General features: G+C 34.2%; 2 protein-coding genes across 6 annotated transcripts; one reads left to right on the top strand and one right to left on the bottom strand.

The window, feature by feature from the left end:
* The first annotated feature begins 27 nt into the window (after positions 1-27).
* LOC124537453 (DNA replication licensing factor MCM4) lies at positions 28-9,206 on the top strand. The gene is made up of 17 exons (XM_047114306.1): positions 28-301; positions 394-489; positions 615-778; positions 901-1,065; positions 1,295-1,393; positions 1,578-1,710; positions 1,851-2,093; positions 2,617-2,845; positions 3,249-3,443; positions 3,849-4,025; positions 4,379-4,466; positions 4,636-4,796; positions 5,136-5,259; positions 6,425-6,531; positions 6,623-6,757; positions 7,688-7,898; positions 8,429-9,206. The coding sequence occupies exons 1-17, from the start codon at positions 169-171 to the stop codon at positions 8,522-8,524; spliced, it is 2,556 nt and encodes an 851-aa protein (XP_046970262.1). The 5' UTR covers positions 28-168; the 3' UTR covers positions 8,525-9,206.
* Positions 9,207-12,079: 2,873 nt separating this feature from the next.
* On the bottom strand, positions 12,080-21,555 carry LOC124537314 (1-acylglycerol-3-phosphate O-acyltransferase ABHD5). Of its 5 annotated transcripts, XM_047114123.1 has the most exons (9): positions 21,362-21,553; positions 21,100-21,215; positions 19,595-19,648; positions 18,869-18,945; positions 14,597-14,803; positions 14,011-14,185; positions 13,458-13,730; positions 12,499-12,685; positions 12,080-12,323 (listed from the first exon to the last, which is right to left on the bottom strand). In XM_047114123.1, the coding sequence occupies exons 2-9, from the start codon at positions 21,180-21,182 to the stop codon at positions 12,150-12,152; spliced, it is 1,230 nt and encodes a 409-aa protein (XP_046970079.1). In that variant the 5' UTR covers positions 21,183-21,215; positions 21,362-21,553; the 3' UTR covers positions 12,080-12,149. The 5 variants fall into 5 exon arrangements, with proteins under 5 accessions (XP_046970079.1, XP_046970080.1, XP_046970081.1 ...); XM_047114124.1 differs by lacking the exon at positions 21,100-21,215 and having other exon boundaries at positions 21,362-21,555; XM_047114125.1 differs by lacking the exon at positions 19,595-19,648.
* Positions 21,556-21,768: the final 213 nt, after the last annotated feature.

The following is a 21,768-nucleotide window of genomic DNA, read 5'->3' as shown; positions in this document are numbered from 1 at the left end:
TATATACTGTTACTATTAAATGTCATTGTCAGATTAGAAGATTAAAGTTTGGATTGTCAAAATTTCGCGCCAATACCATCCAAATTGTATTTCCATTTTATAACAGTCAAGTATTAGTATACATAACAAGTGTTAATTTTGAATGCATAATTAACTGATTTAAAGAAGATGTCGACTCCTTCCAAGCGTCCATCTTCTCGTGCATCTTCTGATGCACCTACTCCATCTCGACGAACAAGATCTTCTCAACAACTTGTTGTACCCGAAACTCCACAACGATCAACCGGTACACCTTCAAAAGGTTTGTATTTGTGATTTAAATTTCCATATTCTGTAATAAGTACTATGTGGTAATGGTAACCAGATGTAATGGATTGGTCTTGTTACAATTAGATGGGACTCCTGGTACTCCTCGTCGAACGCCACGAACTCCAAGTCAACAAGCCCCTGGCACCTCGCCGGCTCGAGCGCTGCCATCCAGTCCACTTGGTGAGAAATTATCATACTTACTAATACTACTACTAATACTTATATCTTTTTTTACAATATTATTTTAAATAATAAATTTGACTTTGATAAAACAAATAATAATTTTTCATCACATTTTATTGTAGGAACTGACATAGACATGAGTTCTCCCCTCAACTATGGAACACCAAGTTCATTAAGCACCCCACGTTCCTTACTGCGAGGAGCAATGACTCCGGCAAGACAGAGAGCTGATCTGAGAGGCCATCAATCAGGGCCGAATGTACCGGCCCCTACTCCTACAAGGAGGGTAAGTTATTATTAGTTTGAAAGCCATAGAACAAAACTATTTTTTTAATATATCAAATGAATTTTGAGTCAAATGTAATTATAATATCTTGTTATGTAAAATAATACAACATCTCATTTTAGGTGGAAGCAGGTGAGCCTGAAGTATCAAGTGAACCCCAATTAGTTGTGTGGGGTACTGACGTAGCAATTTCTGAATGTAGAGAGAAGTTCATTAAATTCATACAAAGATTTGTTGAACCAACTGCACTAACTAATGAGCCTTTATATGAACTCAAGTTAGAGGAAGTAAGTATCTTGAGTTTTGTATTTATTAAATAATAAAAATAAAATATAAATTAAAGCTCAAAACCATTATACACTGTTTTGAGTCATGTCCACATCTTATTAAGTTTGATTTAAGATATTGTTAAGATAAAAAATAATATGATAATACTTAAAATAGCTTTACTGTTGAATTGATTAAGTTATAGTATATTGTATATAAATAAATTAATAAACTTTGTTTATTTTTTAGATTTTCACATTAGAGGAGCCCTTTTTGGATGTTGACTGTGAACATGTGAAAATATTTGATTCAAAACTACACAGGCAACTTGTGTGCTATCCCCAGGAGGTAAGATTATCTAACATTAAATATTAGTATAATTAAATAATTTTTTAGAGTAATAACCATCATTTAATATTAAAATAATATTTATAAATAAAAATAATTAATATAGTTTTTATTAATTTATTTTTAAAAATAAAATGTAATATTTAATAGTATGTTGCTTAAAAATATAAACTTAATATTTCAGGTGATCCCTGCATTTGATGCTGCTGTAAATGAGCTGTTCTTTGAAAAATATCCTGCAGCGGTTTTGGAACATCAAATACAAGTACGACCCTTCAATGCTCCTCAGAGACATATGAGAGATCTTAATCCAGAAGGTAATCATATCATTTTCTTCATCCATTCATCCATTGATATCCAAGGTAGTGTCTGACATGTGTAGAGTCAGAAAGCCTGTACCCTACTGTGGACAATTGAAGACTATTATAGTATTTCTAAGATACTGTTCTGTTTGCAGATATCGATCAGCTGGTGACGATATCGGGCATGGTGATCCGCACGTCGGGCATCGTGCCGGAGATGCGCGAGGCGTACTTCCGGTGCGCGGTGTGCGGCGCGGCGGCGGCGGGCGAGCTGGAGCGCGGCCGCGTGCCCGAGCCGGCGCACTGCGCGCACTGCACCACGCAGCACAGCTTCCAGCTCATACACAACCGCTCGCACTTCAGTGACAAGCAGCTCGTCAAGCTGCAGGAGGCCCCAGGTATAAAGACTTAGCATTCTTACTCGTTAATATGTACTTTTAGAACCAGAAATAGGAAGAAGGTTAACCTCTAAAACAATTGTCTTTAATTTAAATTGGCAATCAATCTATCACAAAAGAAAAACATTTAGTCCACAACACAAATAACCATCAATTTTCACATTACACCGTAATAATTATATTCGCGATCTCAATGTCAACCACGGATCTCCCGCCTATTTTTTTGGTGATTTGTGTGACTTGACGCAGATGTTGCTCGTTTATACCAACAATACATACTTATTATAGGTAGATCAAGTGTACAGTTAGCTATTAAGGTTTAATATATTGTTGGAAAATAATTAAGTTATACATTATTTAAAAATAATCCAGTTTGAGGATATCTAAGCGTTTAATAAATTTTCTGCTTCTTAAACTACCCGAATGCTCATTACTTGAAGCCTTATAACTCTACAACAGAACTTGTTAAGTCATCTATAAGTCAGACTCGACCCGAACGTGTACAGTAAGATGACCCTCGCAGACGACATGCCGGCGGGGCGCACGCCGGCCACGGTGAGCGTGCTGGCGCACGGCGCGCTGGTGGAGCAGGTGGGCGCGGGCGAGCGCGTGGCCGTGACGGGCGTGTTCCGCGCCGCGCCCGCCGCCGTCAACCCGCGCCGCGCCACGCTCAAGGCGCTGCACCGCACGCACCTCGACGCGCTGCACTACAAGAAGGCGCACAACGACCGCTTCCTGGAGACCGAGGAAGGGTGAGTCATCTGAATTAAAACATTCAACGTTTAAAATATATTTTCAAGTAGTAAACTTGAAATAGATACTAATTTTACTATTTTTGAGTCGAGATGGCCCAGTGGTTAGAACGCGTGCATCTTAAGCAATGATTGCGGGTTCAAACCCAGGCAAGCACCGCTGTTTCATGTGCTTAATTTGTCTTTATAATTCATCTTGTGCTCAGCGGTGAAGGAAAACATCGTAAGGAAACCTGCATGTGACAAATTTCATAGAAATTCTGCCAAATGTGTATTCCACCAACCTGTATTGGAACAGTGTGGTGGAATATGTTCCAAACCTTCTCCTCAAAGGGAGAAGAGGCCTTTAGCCCAGCAGTGGGAATTTACAGGCTGTTGTTGTTACTATTTTTTCTTTTTACAGCAAAGAGCATCAATTTCCTCCAGAACGTGTGGAGTTGTTCAAGGCGCTGGCGTCTCAGCCAGATTGTTACGAGAGACTTGCCCGTGCCATAGCACCTTCTATTTATGAAAACCTCGATATTAAGAAAGGCGTACTGCTGCAACTTCTCGGTGGCACTAAAAAAAACTTCAATGCCGCTGGACGGACACATTTCAGGTTGGTTAATTAAAAAAGTTATTTTGAGCATGAGATGGCCCAGTGGTCAGAACGCATACATCTTAACCGATGAATGCGGGTTCAAACCCAGGCAAGCACCACTATATATATGTGCTTAATTTGTGTTTATAATTCATCTCGTGCTCGACGGTGAAGGAAAACATCGTGAGGAAACCTGCATGTGTCTAATTTCATCGAAATTCTGCCACATGTGCATTCCACCAACCCGCATTGGAACAGCATAGTGGAATATGTTCCAAACCCTCTCCTTAATGGAAGAGGAGGCCTTAACTCAGCAGTGGGAAATGTACAGGCTGTTACTTTACTTTACATTTACTTTATTTTAAGAACCCGTTATTCCTTTTAGGGAGTTCATTTGATAATAGTTTATCTTGTATTAATCAGATCGGAGATCAACATCCTCCTGTGCGGCGACCCGGGCACGAGCAAGTCGCAGCTGCTGCGCTGGGTGCACGCGCTGGTGCCGCGCGCGCAGTACACGTCCGGCCGGGGCTCGTCCGCCGTCGGCCTCACCGCCTACGTCACCAAGGACCCGGACACGCGACAGTTGGTCCTCCAAACGTAAGTGAATCTATGATAAATTATATTCATTTGAAGATGCCTTTTAGACTAAACGTAAGTTATGTTTTAGATCTTATACTAAGTATATTTTTATATTTTATTTGTCTTCGCCGCGTGTATTTGTGTTTCCTTTAGGTTCAAGTTAACTGTATGAAGCATAATACAATTGATTATTGGTTGTTGAATTTTTAGCTATGAAAGCCATTCCTTGCCAATATTAGCCCATGCTATATAGAGGTACTATATAGGAGTTCTATGTAGGTAGAATTTGTGAGAAGCATTTGCTACCTAATTAGCTAGACGGGCTTTCAATAAAGCCTTAAAAAGATAATAATTATATTTGTGTATTGCAGGGGCGCGTTAGTGTTAGCTGATAATGGTATATGCTGTATAGATGAGTTTGACAAGATGAATGACTCCACTCGAAGTGTACTTCATGAAGTGAGTAATGACATATTTAGACGTTAATTATTATTTGCAACTTTTGTTATTAAATAACCATTTTTAAATTCATAATATATAATGATTACAATAATTTAATTAAACTAATTTTTTCGAATTGTAAAGTAGCCTATTGTAATAAAAAATTGTATGTGCTTTCTCTTTTAAGGTAATGGAGCAGCAAACTCTATCAATAGCAAAGGCGGGTATCATCTGTCAACTCAACGCGCGGACGTCGATCCTGGCCGCCGCCAACCCCGCAGAGTCACAATGGAATAAAAACAAAACTATCGTTGAAAATGTACAACTACCCCACACACTTATGTCCAGGTATTTATTAGGGCTATTTACATAATCATATCAGCTAGTACTAGCATCAATTTTACAACAGATAAAGTATTAATGTTTAAAAAAAGGAACTATTAGAAATTTGATATCTGTAACATCTCGAAATTGTAAAAATTCCCTCAAGCTTCCCCTTCGTGATAAAGGAATTAGAAGGAAGGGCCTATTAGAATTTTTTTACGAAATTATGCACGAAATGTATTATTTATGATTATTTAAGGAAAATATTATGTGTATCAGTTTTTCGCTGCTAGACTCGAACTCATTTATTATAAAATACCTCATGTTGTTTCTATTCTTAATTATTATATATTTACATTCCAGATTCGACTTAATATTCTTAGTGTTAGACCCACAAGATGAAATATTTGACAGAAGACTCGCGTCCCATCTTGTTTCGTTGTACTACAAGGATCCAACTGAAACTCAGGAAGATGATGATGCTGTTGTAAGTTGCCTCATAATAATTTATTGAAAGACGTCTGAATAATGTACAGTCTAGATTTATTTTTGTGTGCTCTACTGAGCACTGAGCGATAATCTGCATTATCGATCGAACATATATGAAACTAATAGATATATTTTGACAATTCACTAGAAGATATCGTATTTAATTTGAATATGGAATGTCCAATTACGCCATTAAAAGATGTCATGTTGATATAAAACTAGACACAGTCCAAAGATGTTGAAACTATTTTGAAACAAGTTAATATATAGTATGGTACTTACATGGGTAAGTTTCATTTTATATGCAACTGTCAGTGTAGTGCTTAAGTTTCAGCTGCATGGTGACTGGGCTAATGTAAATTTAGTCACATAATAAAATTCTTAGATTCCATTCACGCACAAATTCCAAGTAAAATATTTTGGTAAACTATTTTCAATCTAGTAAATATGCAACAGAGGTAACATATGAGTGAGATGTCAAGACATTATCAATCAGTTTAAATACCTTTCAATATTGGTAAGCAAAGCAAAGTATAGCTCGCGTCATGTAAAAAGAACGCTAGCAGTCAACCTGCGCACCAGACTATTTATCGGTCTATTTGGTGGTATGAGGTGCGGCGGGTCAAGCGCCGCATGCTTGCCGGTGCGCTATTGGCTCGTCAGTCGACCTTTGCTATCCACGCTGTGTCCACGTTACGTTTGTTCTCAAAATACCATCACGCAAAAAAGTTTTTATTACAAAATGGTTTTACATAGGAAAGAAAGAAATAATATTTATGACATAAATTGTTTTATGAAGAGAGAGGATGATATTAATGCAGTTGATAATAATTTATAACAATGTATAAAATGGTGGTCCGTTTTATAGATTGGCACAAAATGGTTCGAATCTAAATATTAAAAGATTCGGAATTTTGTTACTGTCTTTCTAACTAGCGGCAAAAATAAAAGAACTGAACAAAGCCTGCCTATGGTGTGCCTATCAAAATTTAATTTGTTAACCCGCGAGCGAGGCTATTTCAAAAATAAACAATATGCCTAGTACTTTCTTGCTCGATAGTACCCATGCGCAAGCACACCCCCTCCGCTTTCTTCCAGCGTTCTTTTTACACGACGCGGTCTATATACGCTATGATGATAGATCCTGTATTGTTTTATTCTAGAATATGAGTCTAATGCGAGACTACATCGCGTTCGCCAAAGAACACGTGCAGCCGACACTCAGCGAGCCTGCACAACAGAGACTCATCGACGCATACGTAGACATGAGGTAAACTACACAAGACTTAAAAATTAAAGAGTAAAAAAAAATCATATCACTGAATATTTCTGGAAATATATAAGACCTTATTACGTTACAGACGAGTTGGGAGCGGACGAGGGCAGATATCAGCATATCCAAGACAGCTAGAGTCTCTCATCCGCTTAGCGGAGGCGCATGCAAGGGTGCGACTGTGTCCCGTAGTTGAAATCGTCGATGTGGATGAAGCGGCTAGGTAAGATAATAAAAAAGGCTGTTTTATTTATCTCATGAATATGTGATGATTAATGTGAATGGCCTACAAATTAAACATTTCGATAAAAATCTTCAATTTGTATCCTTGCAGTCTTTTTTATTATAATCGAAAATGGAACTAGTGATAATAGCGTGGCGCCATAAACCTCATCAATTTGTAATACCGTTGTACTCGGTGGTATGCCGTGGAATCTCATTCAGAAATTACGCCAGAATTCCAAGTTTCATTGGCATCACCAATATGTCCGAAAAGCACCAACCTGGTTTTTCAAACCGATACAACTTGTAAAAAGGATCTTTACCTATTGACGACCTCCTTGGTCGAGTGGTGTGTACATCGGTTTTCATGGGTACGCTACTCTGAGGTTCCGGGTTCGATTCCCGGCCGAGTCGATGTAGATCACCATTAGTTTTCTTTGTTGTCTTAAGGTCTGGGTGTTTGTGGTACCGTCGTTACTTCTGATTTCCATAACACAAGTGCGTAACATATTTATTTATTATTATTATTATTTATTACCTTCCTTGAAGGCCGCCAACGCGACTTTTAGCCGTCTGGTGTCGTAGTCACGGTCGGTTGTCACTTTCCATCAGCTCAGTACAGCTACACTGGTCGCAGATAGTCACGGTCGGTAGTCACTTTCCATCAGCTCCAGCTCAGTACAGCTACACTGGTCGCAGATAGTCACGGTCGGTAGTCACTTTCCATCAGCTCAGTACAGCTACACTGGTCGCAGATAGTCACGGTCGGTAGTCACTTTCCATCAGCTCCAGCTCAGTACAGCTACACTGGTCGCAGATAGTCACGGTCGGTAGTCACTTTCCATCAGCTCAGTACAGCTACACTGGTCGCAGATAGTCACGGTCGGTAGTCACTTTCCATCAGTTCACTAGCTACACTGATGTGTCGCAGACTGCACCGCGAGGCGTTGAAGCAGTCGGCCACGGACCCGGCGTCGGGGCGCATCGACGTGGGCATCCTGACGACGGGTCTGGGCGCGGCGGCGCGGCGGCGGCGCGCCGAGCTGGGCGCGGCGCTGCGCGCGCTGCTGGAGCCCGTGCGCCGCCCCGCCACGCTCACGCACGCGCGCCTGCTGCAGGACGTCAACACCAACTCGCAGATCGTGAGTCGCTCTTGCCGAGTCTAATTTATAAAAGACTATATATAATAGGTTCTCTCATAGTTGATCATCAAAACCTCTTGCAGTTTAGTATTAATAGAAGAGATTTCATATTTATCTGTTACTCTGTGTACTTATAATATTATTTATAATAGATTTGTAATTTATAATATTACTTATAATAGAGACTATTTATAATATTATTTATAATAGAGACACTAGGTTCTCTCATAGTTTATCATCAAAACCTCTTGCAGTTTAGTATTAGTAGAAGAGATTTCATATTTATCTGGGCCTCAGTTCTACTAAGTTAATTGCAGTTAATTGCAATCGAATCTAAACATAATCGGTGCCGTTTAACCGCTTTCCTATTCTACAAACGCTACGATTCAGTTGCGATTCGGGCAAAGTAATACTACATAAAATGTTTTTGACCAATATGACATCTATAATGATGATAATAATAATGGATAGTGATTAAAATGTAAATTAGTGTGTGCAACAGATATTTAAGTTATTATTTATATTTACAGACGGTAACACGGGAGCAATTAGATGAAGCACTACGCGATTTGCAGGACGAAGGAAAAGTCGTAGTCGTCAGTCACACACACGTACGAATTTGTTAATATGAAGACCACAAAAAACTATTCTGTAAGAACGAACTCAAAACTTGAAGTACAACTTGAAAGCGACAGATCAGCGCGATAGAAGCATTATGCAACATAGAATGAGACAGAATCAAGGAATTTTTTTTAATAGGGTAGATGACCACTCATTCTCCATTTATTCTGCTGAAAGGACAGCAATACTTCGTGTACGAATTGACTAAGCGAGTTCTGTAATTATAGCCCGAAATAACATAACATCTTGAATTCGTACTTGAAGCGACTGTGACGTACAAAATTAAAAGTCACTACTTTTAATGTTGCAACTGGCAGCAACGCTAGATAAAAATGGGACATAAAATAAATCAAGTAAAAATTAACTATAATTTTTGTCATACATTCGTAGCGTAAGTAACATTCAAATTGTAAATAACTTTACATTGTGGTAGAAAATATATTCATTTTGAAGTTAGGAAATGGTAAAAGCGCCCCGACAGTTACTCTTCAATATTTTTGCACAACATTCTTACAGAATTGTCTCGTTAACCAGACTATGGTAGTTATGTCCGCCTTCTTTAATAGAATCGGTGTTTCATAGTTCTTAAGTTACTTTAAGTCAATTTTGGTTTTGTATTTTTTTTTACATTAAATGTGATTTCGATTTGTAATAAATATGTTAAAATAAATAAATCGAAAAATTAAGGCATTTTGAATTTCTTTTTCTTCCCTGCCATTATTGTGCTGTCTGGTAACAGTAATTTATTTTGGTTATATGTCTATATAGAGTCTATATTATAGACTGTCAAACAAGATATATATAAATTAGGAATTCACTGAAATATAAATAAAACGCAATATTTCTTTCAATAAATTATTTTTATATTTATTTGTAATTTATGTATAAAAATCTTAAGCTCAACAATATTTAGAGGCATACAATACTTTTAAACCTGTACTTGTGCATTTAAAAACTAAATTAACATTATATACAAATGGCGCCGATTCTTTACACAATTTGACAGAATTTAATCATTTGTCATCCCTTTTTAACTCAACATGAGATAGAGATAGCAATGTTTAATGTGAAATGTTAGTATTGAATGTCAAAATAAAATATGTTTCAGATTTTTTTTTATTTTTTCTGCCTATAAGACAGTTTATTTCTGATTATGATTTATTTCAAATTATATTTATATATTATATTCGCCAATGTCACATGCGATAGAGAAGACACGATGGAGATTGATCGGTCCGGTCAAGATTGCAGGCACAAATTACTTTAACACGTTCACTGCCACCTAAATTTTTTCTATGCTTATAGCGATGCCGGCATACATAATGCCGCGAACACGCTAAGCGTGTCCCCGGCATCGCAAGATAAATTGTATGGACAAGCGTAGCGTGTCCACTGGCACCGGAACAAAAAAATAATAATTTTTTTGTTCCGGTGCCAGTGGACATTGGCATTGTTTTAACAAAAAAATAATGATTTTTTTGTTAAAACGGTCTTTTTTAGTTAATATTTCTTGTGTTTTGCAATAATTAAGGTGTTTAGAATGATGTTGTCAGTGTTTTATCCCGGAATTATGACAAAAAACCGCTTTTATGGTAACTAAACATCATAATGAATCAGTGGTTGTAAAACTTTTTAATAAATTCCCACATATCATATTTACATTGGTGTCGAATTTGATTTATACTTTTTATCGCGTTATGATTTAGTTCGTATTTCAATAAAAAAATTGTTCATAATATATACTGTTATCTGTTATCTACTGTTGTATCCCTGCAAAGGACACGGGTCAGTTTGAAATTAGTAAGGTATAATCAAATAAAATAAAATAGAACTTTCAATATGTACAAATTAAAACAGAGTTTAAATTTCGCTTCATAAAGTGTCCATAAAAATCCACCTTCTTTTTTTTTCTCAAATACATACTTATTAATTTCTAAAATCAATTTTTATCTCACTTGTTTCGTTCACTTTCTTTTTAGTTGCTAGAAATGTTCAAAGGTCATAGGATATCGATTCGGTGCACATGTCTTGATATAATAATAAAGAAAAATTAAATAAGTAATAATTAATAAGCAAATAATTAAAAAATAATCAAGCTTCTTGTAAGCTACACTCGTTTTATTGTTTCATTACTTCAATTCTTGTAACACGAATTTGAAGTTGACATGTGTTTACATTTTTAAGGTAAATCAGCCTTATTTAGTGTTTGATTTTATATATTTGGTGTATGTATGTGGTAGTTAATGATTAATCGAACTAACATATAGGTACTTGTAATACATAATCAGTATCAACATAACACAAAGTAAGACAATTTAGTATAAACTTTGTCATTAAATAGGAATGGCAGAATTACGGCTTATATAGTTTTACTACAAAGGTGTATAAATTTTTATAATAATAGATATTTGTACAAAAAAAAATGTAACAAAGTTCCTCAAATTTGAGAAAACAATAACAAAATTAGTTCAATTGTCAATAAAATGTGGTTTGTTGAAAAAACAGTTTGACAATCTATGATTATCCTTAATAAGTGAACAAGCCTAGCGTGTCGCCGGCATTACAAAAGACATTTTTTTCTAAAATAAAAAAAAATATTATTTTTAACGGGCCACTTAAAAATTCAGTAGCTTATCGCTTGAAGATTGCACACAATTAGTTTGAATGAATAATTTAGCCTAGTTTTTAAGATATCACTGAAATTCTTAGAACAAGCCTAGCGTGTTCGCGGCGTGGCTATAGAAATTCGCATGAACACGCTAGGCTTGTCGCTGGCACTGAACGTGTTAAAGGACATTTCAATCGGCAATATCTTTATACATCAACAATCGGCCAAAACTCTTTTAAAAGAGGTTAAAACAAAAAAAAAGTATGCGCTAGTCCTATCAAAGGAGTACAGATAAACAAAACGTTGATTTAGACATATGCGACTTTCTACTCACCGTTCTATATTATGTACTAGAAATGATTCTTGGTTAATATAACTTTATTTATAATACGATACTATTCGCCTTAACTACTTATATCCATTTGAGTACTATATCAATTTGGACAATATTTAAAAATTCATTTTTACTAATTCATCAATTCTAGAAATTAATCAAAATCAATTCAATATTGTTGTTTGTCTTTACTCCTCTAGTAGTTTGAATAGATGGAACATATATAATATCTAAGGGGGTTAGTATATCCATATTGTGTCTGTATTATGATCGATGTTGTGTCTTGTTTCGAATGATAAATCATACACGACTGAAACAGTTAAAAACTTGATTGACTTCAAATAATATAATTTAGAATACATTGCCTGTATCAAATGTTAATTTATTGTGAAGAGTTTATGCAGTCGTACTTCAATCTTGTAACATAACAGCGTAAACACGTAAAAAACTGATCTCGTCAATTTTCAATAGACTAATATTATTGAAGAACTTAAAAATTATAAAGTTTTCGAGGTAGTAATATTTCAAACGGGCCTTTGCGTAATACTGTCTTGCGACTGCTTTCAATTGGACATACTGCGTTATCAAGCGATGTTCTCGCTATATAGGCACATTTGTGATAGTTTTTTTTATAAATAAATTTAAAAAGTGTGCAAGCTTTCCCTAACTAAAGTAACTACAATCACTATCAAGAAGCGGGCTCTTGATTTGTGCTGTCGGTGTTTGTGTCCGCACTGTTCTCGACGTTCGGTAAAGCTTTCGTTCGGGGCTCGTCGTCTGCGCGTGCGCATGCTTCCAGTACGAACTTGTTGAACTGTTCAGGCTTATCTAGGTATATGTGATGACCTGCGCCGTTTATAACCTGTAATAAAATATATAGAAGTCTTAAATCTTCTTATAAAAAAAAATCGTAAAAGTAATTTAGTTCCAGATGGTTGGTCAAAAAACATATTTATTCAAAGACAATTATTTAATTAAAACAGAATTAAGAGACTAAGTTACGCTTCGATCGGATTAAGCTACGTGGCGCTCGCTACCTGCACATATGTAGGGGAGTCGGGCCGGCTCTCTCCAAGTAGGTTTCCGGTGCTGTAGTCGACCCAGGAGCGCGACCCGTACAGCACGGTGATGGGCAGGCCAGGGTCCAGTCGGCCCACGCGACGCACCATGGGATTCTTGGCCCAACCGAAGCCGTGCATTAGCGTGTGGAAGGCGCTCTCGCCACTTAAGAAGGCAAAAATCGCTATAGTAACAGAACATCTTCGGGCTGGAGAAATGCTTTACTTGTTAATGTGTGGTGGTTTCGGAGATAAGTCCGCCTGACTACTCCGGTGCCGATTTGTATATATACACGAAGTAAATTTTTATACAACACCCTTCTGAATCCCAGGATTTGTTTTTTAGCACGATTGATGACATGACATGATTTTGTTGTTGACAAAATCACTGCTCGAGCGAATAACTTTTCCATTATCAACATTTATAGTAGGACACAAATTAAATGTAGCATTGGAAAATGCATTGGAATGAAAATAAAACCGATTACTGCCGATTTATACAACCAATAGGAATAGCTCCCTATCGCGCCATTCGACGCTATTCGTCGCTATAGATTCACGCGTCAGAGAAAGCAAATGTATGTAAATCGACGCGTCAAATTGACGAATATATTAGGTCATATTACAAGTTATTACGTTTGTGCCAAGAGCATATTCGGATGAGAAATAAATATTGATAATTTGGGATAGCGTACTCAATTCGGATGTGATCGGTTTTACGAATTTTGCCGATGCGACATCTAAGTTGTGTCGTACTATACTAATATACTTACTAACATTACCAGAAAATAGCCAATAAAATTCAAGTAGGATGGAACGTTCATGCCTTTAGAAACGTTGCGTGTTTGGTCATTAGTTACTATAGTAAATATTATTAGTAGTTTTGTGGTGAAAGTTGTAAATTACTTTTTCATTTTAATGTTTGAGCAATTACTGACCTGGGCGCCTGCGAGTTGCATTGGTAGATGTACTCCGGTATGACGGTCTCAGCGTCGGGCACGTAGTTCAGATACTTCCTGGATATGTCAGGGCGAGTCTTGCTGACGAGCCACTTGCCGGCGGGCCCGGCGGCGCGGACCGCCCACAGCGGGTTCAAGGGCTGTAGGGCTGTAGCCACAGCCCGGAACCAAAACGGTACTTGGTACTTCTCGTACACGTTCGAAGGTTTCTCGGGGAAGCCCCATGGATCTGCGAGGATGAGGTGTCGGACCCTATTTAAAATAAAAAGAATTAAAGTAACTCTTTACTGGGTATTTAGTAAGGTATCTGTGCATGCTTGTTCTGTACTGATTTTTAGTACAAAATTAATAAAGTCTAGTTGAAATAATTGTAAAAAATAAAATTTTAATTGCATATTGCAAGTTATAAAAATATCACGACGTTAATGCGACTCCAACCACGTGATCAAAGTTATTATGTCTAGGGCCTATAATTACATTCATTATTAAGCATTTAGCGTGAAGTTAACTAATTATTCTTTATTTTACTCACCTCTCAGGATACTTAAGCGCGTAGGCCGTGGCTATGAATCCGCCGAGGCTGTGACCAAGGAGAATAAATTCATCTATTTTGACCTCCCTTCTCCATTGCTCGACCGATTCCACCCACTGAGCCTCAACTTTCTCTGCGTCCGACGCGAATTTAGGCCGAGAACTGCGGCCAAATCCTGAAAACACATTAAATAATATCTTGTTAGAGTCCAGTTAGCTCAATTGCCAGGCATTGCTTAGTGCCATCTTACAGTCAGTCTTCACCAAGAACATAAAAGAAGAGCTTGCGCGGTTTAAACCTGCAATATTTGGTTAAGCTCCTTCTCGTGTTTTTACCACTGCACCACCTCGGTACAAAATTAAAATCGAAATTCGATCGAGATTCGAGACTCGAGGGATCTAAAATAAGATGAGTAGACTAACCAGACCTATCTAAGAATTTAGAATCGTACTAATATACCAACACTATATTTTTACAGACACAAAAGGGTATAAATATTTTAGTTTCCAAGATGCCTATGAATTTCGAGTCTTCGCCAATATTGCAGCCGTACCATAAAATAGAAAAAATATATCAAAGTAAATACCCAATAAGTCCATAGCATAGACTGGACGAGTGGCCGCAAAGGCGTCGAGGTTAGGGCACCAGAGCGCGACGCCCGCTCCCATCCCGTGCAGCATCACTAGCGGGGTCTTGGTACTCTCGTCGTTGAGGGAGATGGTCCATATTTTGTCGCACTGGCCGACCACCGCGCCGATATCCACGTAGAAACGCTTGTATGCTGTCTTTACGCCTATTGAAAATAAGGTATATACACACTATACATGTGTAAGCATTTTGTAACGTATCATATACTACTCTGAATGTGTGAAATTTTGTTCGGTCAATGGATTGTGTCGTTAAACAAGGCAGATTTTTTAAAAATATATCTTAAGATAACTCCTACCGAAATAATAGATGATAAATACACTTTTATAATGTGTCCGGAAATATTTTAATACCAAACCACATAAAAATAATTTAATTAACGCCACTAATTACTGCTAACAAGCTTATATTAACTAAACAGGATATAGCGTACAAACTAAATGTATCTTAAACAATCTGTACAATTAAGAATATTCACTATTCTAAATATATCTAAATTAAGGTTCTTTTTTTAATATATTGGCAACACCGATCCGAGTAAACTCCACGATATAAGTGGATTACAAAAACGAATTTAATTAAGAATTTAAAAGTATATTTATCCCTGTATTCACGATTAAATTTAATCCTATAATTTATCCCAGCAATAAAGCCCCGAGCATTAGGTTTATACTTAAAAAAAGAAACACTGGCGATGACAAAGAAATAATGGCAATGAATAATATGAGACGCTGTATTTCTTTGTTTAATTTTGAAACGTATTTTGACCTTAAGGCTACGAGACATAACCTTATAATTAAATTAACAAAACAATAGTTCAGAAAAACGGCGCCACAATAACGCAATAAACTCAAGTTGTCAGCAAATACCTAAAATTAATTAATTTGATCACTTATGATAAATAGTAATTTATCATAAGTGATCAAATTTCAACAAAAATCATATCAAATTTTAATTTTTTTATAATAGGAATAAAATGAATGAGCAAAATACATATACATATATATATAATATAATAATATATATATATATATACGATCTAAATTTTTTACGTTAAAAGAAGGGAGGAAATTTGTCCACCAGTGGGATTTTAAGGAATCTATTGCAATAAGTAGAATATTAATAAAAAACTGATAAATTGTGGCTACATATTTGATGTTATTATTTAATATGTGAGTATACATTTTATCTTGAGAAAAAAGTAGACGCTGCGTATTATTTTATATCGATAAAATTTGTTATCTGAAACGAGTATTTTGACATATCTCTGCAACTACTTATTAATAATAAAAAAAAAAAACGAAAGACTTATTAAATTTTGAAATATAAGAAATCTGGTCTAAGAAGTCGCAGCTCTGCCCAAATTGTAAATTAAATTTAAGAACTGTAAATAATCTACTGCAAATACTTAACTGTTGATTAATCATTGTTTATAATGGATACAATATGGTTATACATTCAAACTTCCGATAAGAATTTCGCTGACGTTCGAAATGCTATTAGGTCTCGAATTCAATTAATTATTATGTCATATCAATTCAAGGTCTAGTTTGTTTTTTATTTTGACGCTTGTTGCCATTGCAATAATGGCTTTAATGGCTATATAATTTGTTACTGTTAACGTAAATCTAACACCAATTTAAAATGTAAATTCTACCGCGAAGCTCCGATAAAAAACTCATTCACTCTTTTTCATTCAATAACATACGTATTTTAATAAAATAAAATACAGTTAAATTAAGTTTTCTAAATCTACTTACAACCTGAAACTAGAAAAAGTTTTGAATTTTTTTGATGTTTTTTTATCATCAAAGTACCATCTTGTATCTTGTATTTAGTAATACGTCTTGCTTATTAAATAATTTAAGATATTAGATTAAAATGTCTTGATGGGCAAAGTTGTCTCAAAAAATTAGATCTTAAATTATAACCTTGAAGAGGTACTATGCAAATTAATGAATAATGATCTACATCTTTGAATACTTGACAAAATGGTATTGCATTAAACGACTCTGTAAAAAAAAATTAGGTATACAGATAATGTTGGAATAAAACGCAACGATCATCGGCGATGATAAGCACGTTTGCGAATCGTACTTTGTAACTGATGAAAATAGTCATTTTATTTCCGGAATGATTAATAATAAATAATGGCAAGGTCAGTAATCGTATTATTAAATGGCAAATTAAGGTCATTTTGTTTGATAGATAACGCAAGAAAATGCATTATTAATTTATTTATTTTTTAAAAATACTTATTTATAATCTGTTAATAATGTTAATATATCCAAATAGTAAAAGTTATTAAAAGTGTGATTAAACTTGTGTCAACTCATTGTCTTTGAAATTTTTTAAAAATTATTATTTAAAAACAACTTTACTCTGTGTGTTTATAAGTATACTCGTACAGTAAAAACTTTATGATATGGACGACGAATAAATTAAATGTAGATAGAAGAAAATATATACAGAGTATTGATAAAAACGTACAAGGGCAGACAATAACAACGTTTTAAATAGTTTGTGATGTATTAAATATGTGTTAAAAGCTATTTTGGTTAACAACACTGTAAAATAAATTCAACTATATCGGCGTCATGACATTTAAAATATTACTTTTCTACAGCATATGCAAATGAAAATATTTACTTAAATACTAATAAATCTTAGCGAACACTCTTTCATAAGCTAATCGAGGAGATACATGTAAATAAGAGTTATACCCTAATGGTTATACCTAACAATAAATTGCTTCCCGGAACGAGGGGACGAAATTGACAACAAACACTTCCCTATGTGAACCATGTTCTGAAAAACTTTTCCCTACAAAACCAAACGCAAATTTAACGAATATGCTTTATTGTATACAAAAAAAAAAAAACATTGTAAAATGACGTATTATCGTTGGAATTCATATTATATTATATTATTAATCAATTAATTGTAAACGATTATATAATTATATTATATAATCGTTTACAGTTCAAGTATTCGTCTGTTAAACTTCCACAATAAGCAAGATGAAGAAATACACGATTCACTTAAGGAATTCATATTCATTTAAGGAAGGAATGTTCATTTAAGGAATTAATAAAACACTATCCTGCTATCTAGTTCTATATGTTTTGCCAGTATTTAATTAAATTGTATTTAAATATACACATGTATCTATGAGGTCCATGTTTTCTTAATCTAATCTTAATTATTCTAATTTGAATGTTGAATGTAAAAGATCGCTGTATTAGCGACAAACCCGCTTCTAGTTATTATTTCCTGTATGTATTTAATGTCTAAGTTCACTAGTGTATAATAAAGACTATTTGTATTGTATCGTACAAAGACATTTATCGTTGAAACAACACAAATGACAAGGGTCTAAAGTGAGGTGTAAACATATGTTCCGTAACACATAGATACTATTACAATCACTACATTTTACACAAATGTTACTACGGATTTTTCAAAATTAATTTATCATTAAGTCAGATACCCAATCGCAATATGTTTGATAATGGCGACCCCACGTTTGAGAACGATTGTTTAGATTATGATATAAATTAGATAAAGTTATGGATAAGTCGAGATGGCCCAGTGGTTAGAGCGCGTGCGTCTTAACCGATGATTGCGGGTTCAAATCCAGGCAAGCACCACTATGTGCTTAATTTGTGTTTATAATTCATCTCGTGCTCGGCGGTAGAGGAATCACATCGTGAGGAAACCTGCATGTGTCTAATTTCATCGAAATTCTGCCACGTGTGCATTTCACCAACCCGCATTGGAATAGCGAGGTGGAATATGTTCCAAACCCTCTCCATCATGGAAGAGGAGGCCTTATCTCAGCAGTGGGAAATTTACATGCTGTTACTTTAAGTTATGGATATATCACACATATCCTTTTTTAAAAATAACATTACTCTTGTTAGCTATATTAATAATTATAAAAAAAAATATATAATTTATTTTAAAGCGATTGTGACATTAATGTTACCGAAAACTACTATACTTGGTGATTACGTTTTGTCACGTACGAATATTTTAAAGTTCTTTATTATTCACAGTACAATGAAATATCTATAATGTGTACAGTACCTTATCAACTAATGAAAATTTTATTCTAAATTATTCATACAGCTCTAAAATACTGCGGTTTTCCTAATTTAAATGGCTAACAGCCTGGCCACGGGAAATTGGGTATTAAAAACAGACTTACATGATAAAATAGTTTGTTCAATATTCCGTAACATCACATCAGATTGTCGAGTCCAGCTGAACCAGCCTCCGGTCCAACTGTCAAGAAAAAATAATATTGTTAATGAAAATAAATTTGTGCAAACATTCCTTAAAGCACAATTTAAGTAAGCCAACACAATGCATTGTTATTAAAAACATAAAACATTCAAATTAAAAGTTAGACACGACATAGCTTTTGTTTATTTTAAACCTTAGTTTAAAAGTTGCTAGTATAATTATTTAAGGAGATGATTCACTAGTGTTTAATTGAATTAAGTGAATTATTTGGAAAAAACAAAAAGATCAGCATTACATAAAAATCTTGTGTTATTTTATCATAAAGATAAAATAAAATGATGAGTGCGATGACTCGTCAAATTTAAATAAGAATTTTACAAGTCATCAAGCTCATTACCTCTATGTTTGTTATGTCTTGTTTAGCAAGTGGTATTTAATTAGTATCCTAAACAAAAACACATTACAATTCTGTTGAATATATTGTCTTAACTTTCATGAGACTTATATTTAATGGTCGAGAAATATTGTCATAAGTGTGGAAAGTATAGTGTATTTATCGTCCATGAATTAAAAATTGCCCCTACTACTCAAGCAGGATAGAAATGTTTGTTAAATAAGCAGTATAAGTATTAAATAAAAGCAAAAGCAGAAATGAAACAAAAAGGCCGCAACAATCAATGAATCTTACTTCCACACAAAGGAAAATATACTTCCAATCCATTTTCTGCTTAAAGAGCTGAAACTGTGAAATATGTATGTTTTTAAACACAACATAAATATTTAAACAATGGGAAACCTACTTTATTTCATGATATTTATTCACTGATAATTTTATCATTAGACAAATTACCCATTGCATATTGAAAAATATCCAAACTATTTATTTAGAGATAAAAAAATAATATTTAAAATGTATACTACCAAACTTAATGTATATTTTAAGATAAGCTTGTATGGGTAGCAATCAATTTTAATTGAGTATGTAGGAAATTAGTCAAAAACTTATGTAATAATTGTCAACAACAACTACAAAAAGTTGTCATGGGTAAGGTTAGTAAAGAACACATAGAAAGAATTTTATGTGATTATTTAAAACATCTCAAAACAAAACACACTAATGTTCACAAAGAACTTGCTTGTCAAATCCCATTGGTGGCTTCAATTCAATATAGGCTACTGAATTATCTGCAAAATACAACCGTAATAAATCTATGTACTCCTGACCCATTACAAGACAGCTATCTATTATCTTTTATAACTAATTTGGACTGTATTTTATATGTATTGTATGAGGCAAGGACATAAGCAAATCATTTTAATAGCCCAATCCAATGTTTTACCACAAGCCCTTACAATTTATAGCTTAAAAGCTGGTTACTAGTCCAATGGTGAATCAAATATATATAAATGTACATAATATAAACAAATCTTTCATAATGTTTGCACATAATTGCAATCAATTTTCTTTTTCTTTTGGTAGAATAGTTTTATCATGCATGACAATATGTAATAAATTTAATATTATATATATTTAGCTATACTCATAAACATTTTCATTGTAAAAAATATTAATCATTACTTATATTGGCAGTGCTTTACCAGCTTTTCGAACTAAGATGTTTTGTCACTTTTGAGTCTAGCAAAACTGGCTTACAATCCCTTCAAAGTGGCACACAACAATACTAAGAATTTAGCAGTTGAATATAGAATGTTAGTACAAGTATATTAATAAAAAAACTAGATTGTAGTTCACTTAATTTAAAATGGCGACAAGCTTAATTATAATAGGTTTACAGTTATTTACTTTTTATTTGTATAAATAATGACATTGAATAAATGTGGTAAAAATAAATATATAAATTATTAAACTCATGTACAACAATACAACATGTGGAAAACAAAATATTTTTTAAATTGTTATACCACACACTTTTACTTAATTTATTGTAATTAAAGTACATCATAAAGAATTAATCAGTAGCCATAACATAGTGTAACCACAGCCATAACATGTGTTTAAACACATATTTATGAATTTAAATATTTACATCTACCAGTGTTCATTTTAATAAATACCAAACACATAATGTAAGAATATATGTTCAATAATTACTAAAGAAATATATATGTGACAATTTGAAATATAATCGAGAAAAATTTATGTCATTGGCATGCAAAAAAAAGAGTAATTACCTCAATGAAACAAGAATGATATGATGTATGAGTGGTAAAGCATAATGGATCCAAATATAAAAAGGTGAAATAAGTCCAAACATAACAGACAAATTATTCAAAGCAGTGTTGAGACCCTACAACAAATACAAAAATAGTTAAAATGTATTTTCAGTTGAATAAAATAAAATGAAATAACTATAGCAGTAATTGCGCAATAGTTGATTATTTTTAATTGTTAATATATATTTTGAATGACACAAAAACTAAACAAAAGTTTAACCTGGATGTTGGTGTTTCGATATTTAATTCACTTCCCATTTGGCTAAATTAAAAGAACTATTAACCATAATATTAGAGTTTGAATGAGTTGATTTAGTTTGCACGAAATATTTGTACGCAGCTCTCTTATGAATTTATGTGTTGTAATGCCAATTTCATCGGTAATCGGACGGAGTTTTGTCTCGCGACAGTTGTCATTGTCAAATTGGAATTGACAAAGAAAATAATGTTTTTCATAGTTGCTATTTACTATATGTGTATTGTACTGAAAATTCCTACATTATTCCTGTATTTTTCAGTAAAAATTTATTTAATTTAGAAAATAAATTTAGCTTAACAAATTATTAAAATTGAGCCTCAACAGAAAAATACATGACGCTGATATATTTGTGAATGTAATATTTGTAA

This window comes from Vanessa cardui, chromosome 18 (genome assembly GCF_905220365.1).
Source record: "Vanessa cardui chromosome 18, ilVanCard2.1, whole genome shotgun sequence".
NCBI lineage: Eukaryota > Metazoa > Arthropoda > Insecta > Lepidoptera > Nymphalidae > Vanessa > Vanessa cardui.
This window is presented reverse-complemented; position numbering and strand designations above follow the sequence as displayed.

What these genes read in the sequence shown, in the direction of transcription:
- LOC124537453 (XM_047114306.1), top strand. Translation starts at nt 169, where the DNA reads ATGTCGACTCCTTCCAAGCGTCCATCTTCTCGTGCATCTTCTGATGCA. An exon ending in CCCCACACACTTATGTCCAG is followed by an intron (nt 4,797 to 5,135) that starts GTATTTATTAGG and finishes TTTACATTCCAG; the next exon opens with ATTCGACTTAATATTCTTAG. An exon ending in TCAACACCAACTCGCAGATC is followed by an intron (nt 7,899 to 8,428) that starts GTGAGTCGCTCT and finishes TTATATTTACAG; the next exon opens with ACGGTAACACGGGAGCAATT.
- LOC124537314 (XM_047114123.1), bottom strand. Translation starts at nt 21,182, where the DNA reads ATGTTTGGACTTATTTCACCTTTTTATATTTGGATCCATTATGCTTTA. An exon ending in ATCATTCTTGTTTCATTGAG is followed by an intron (nt 19,649 to 21,099) that starts GTAATTACTCTT and finishes CATATTTCACAG; the next exon opens with TTTCAGCTCTTTAAGCAGAA. An exon ending in TGCAACTCGCAGGCGCCCAG is followed by an intron (nt 12,686 to 13,457) that starts GTCAGTAATTGC and finishes TGCCTTCTTAAG; the next exon opens with TGGCGAGAGCGCCTTCCACA.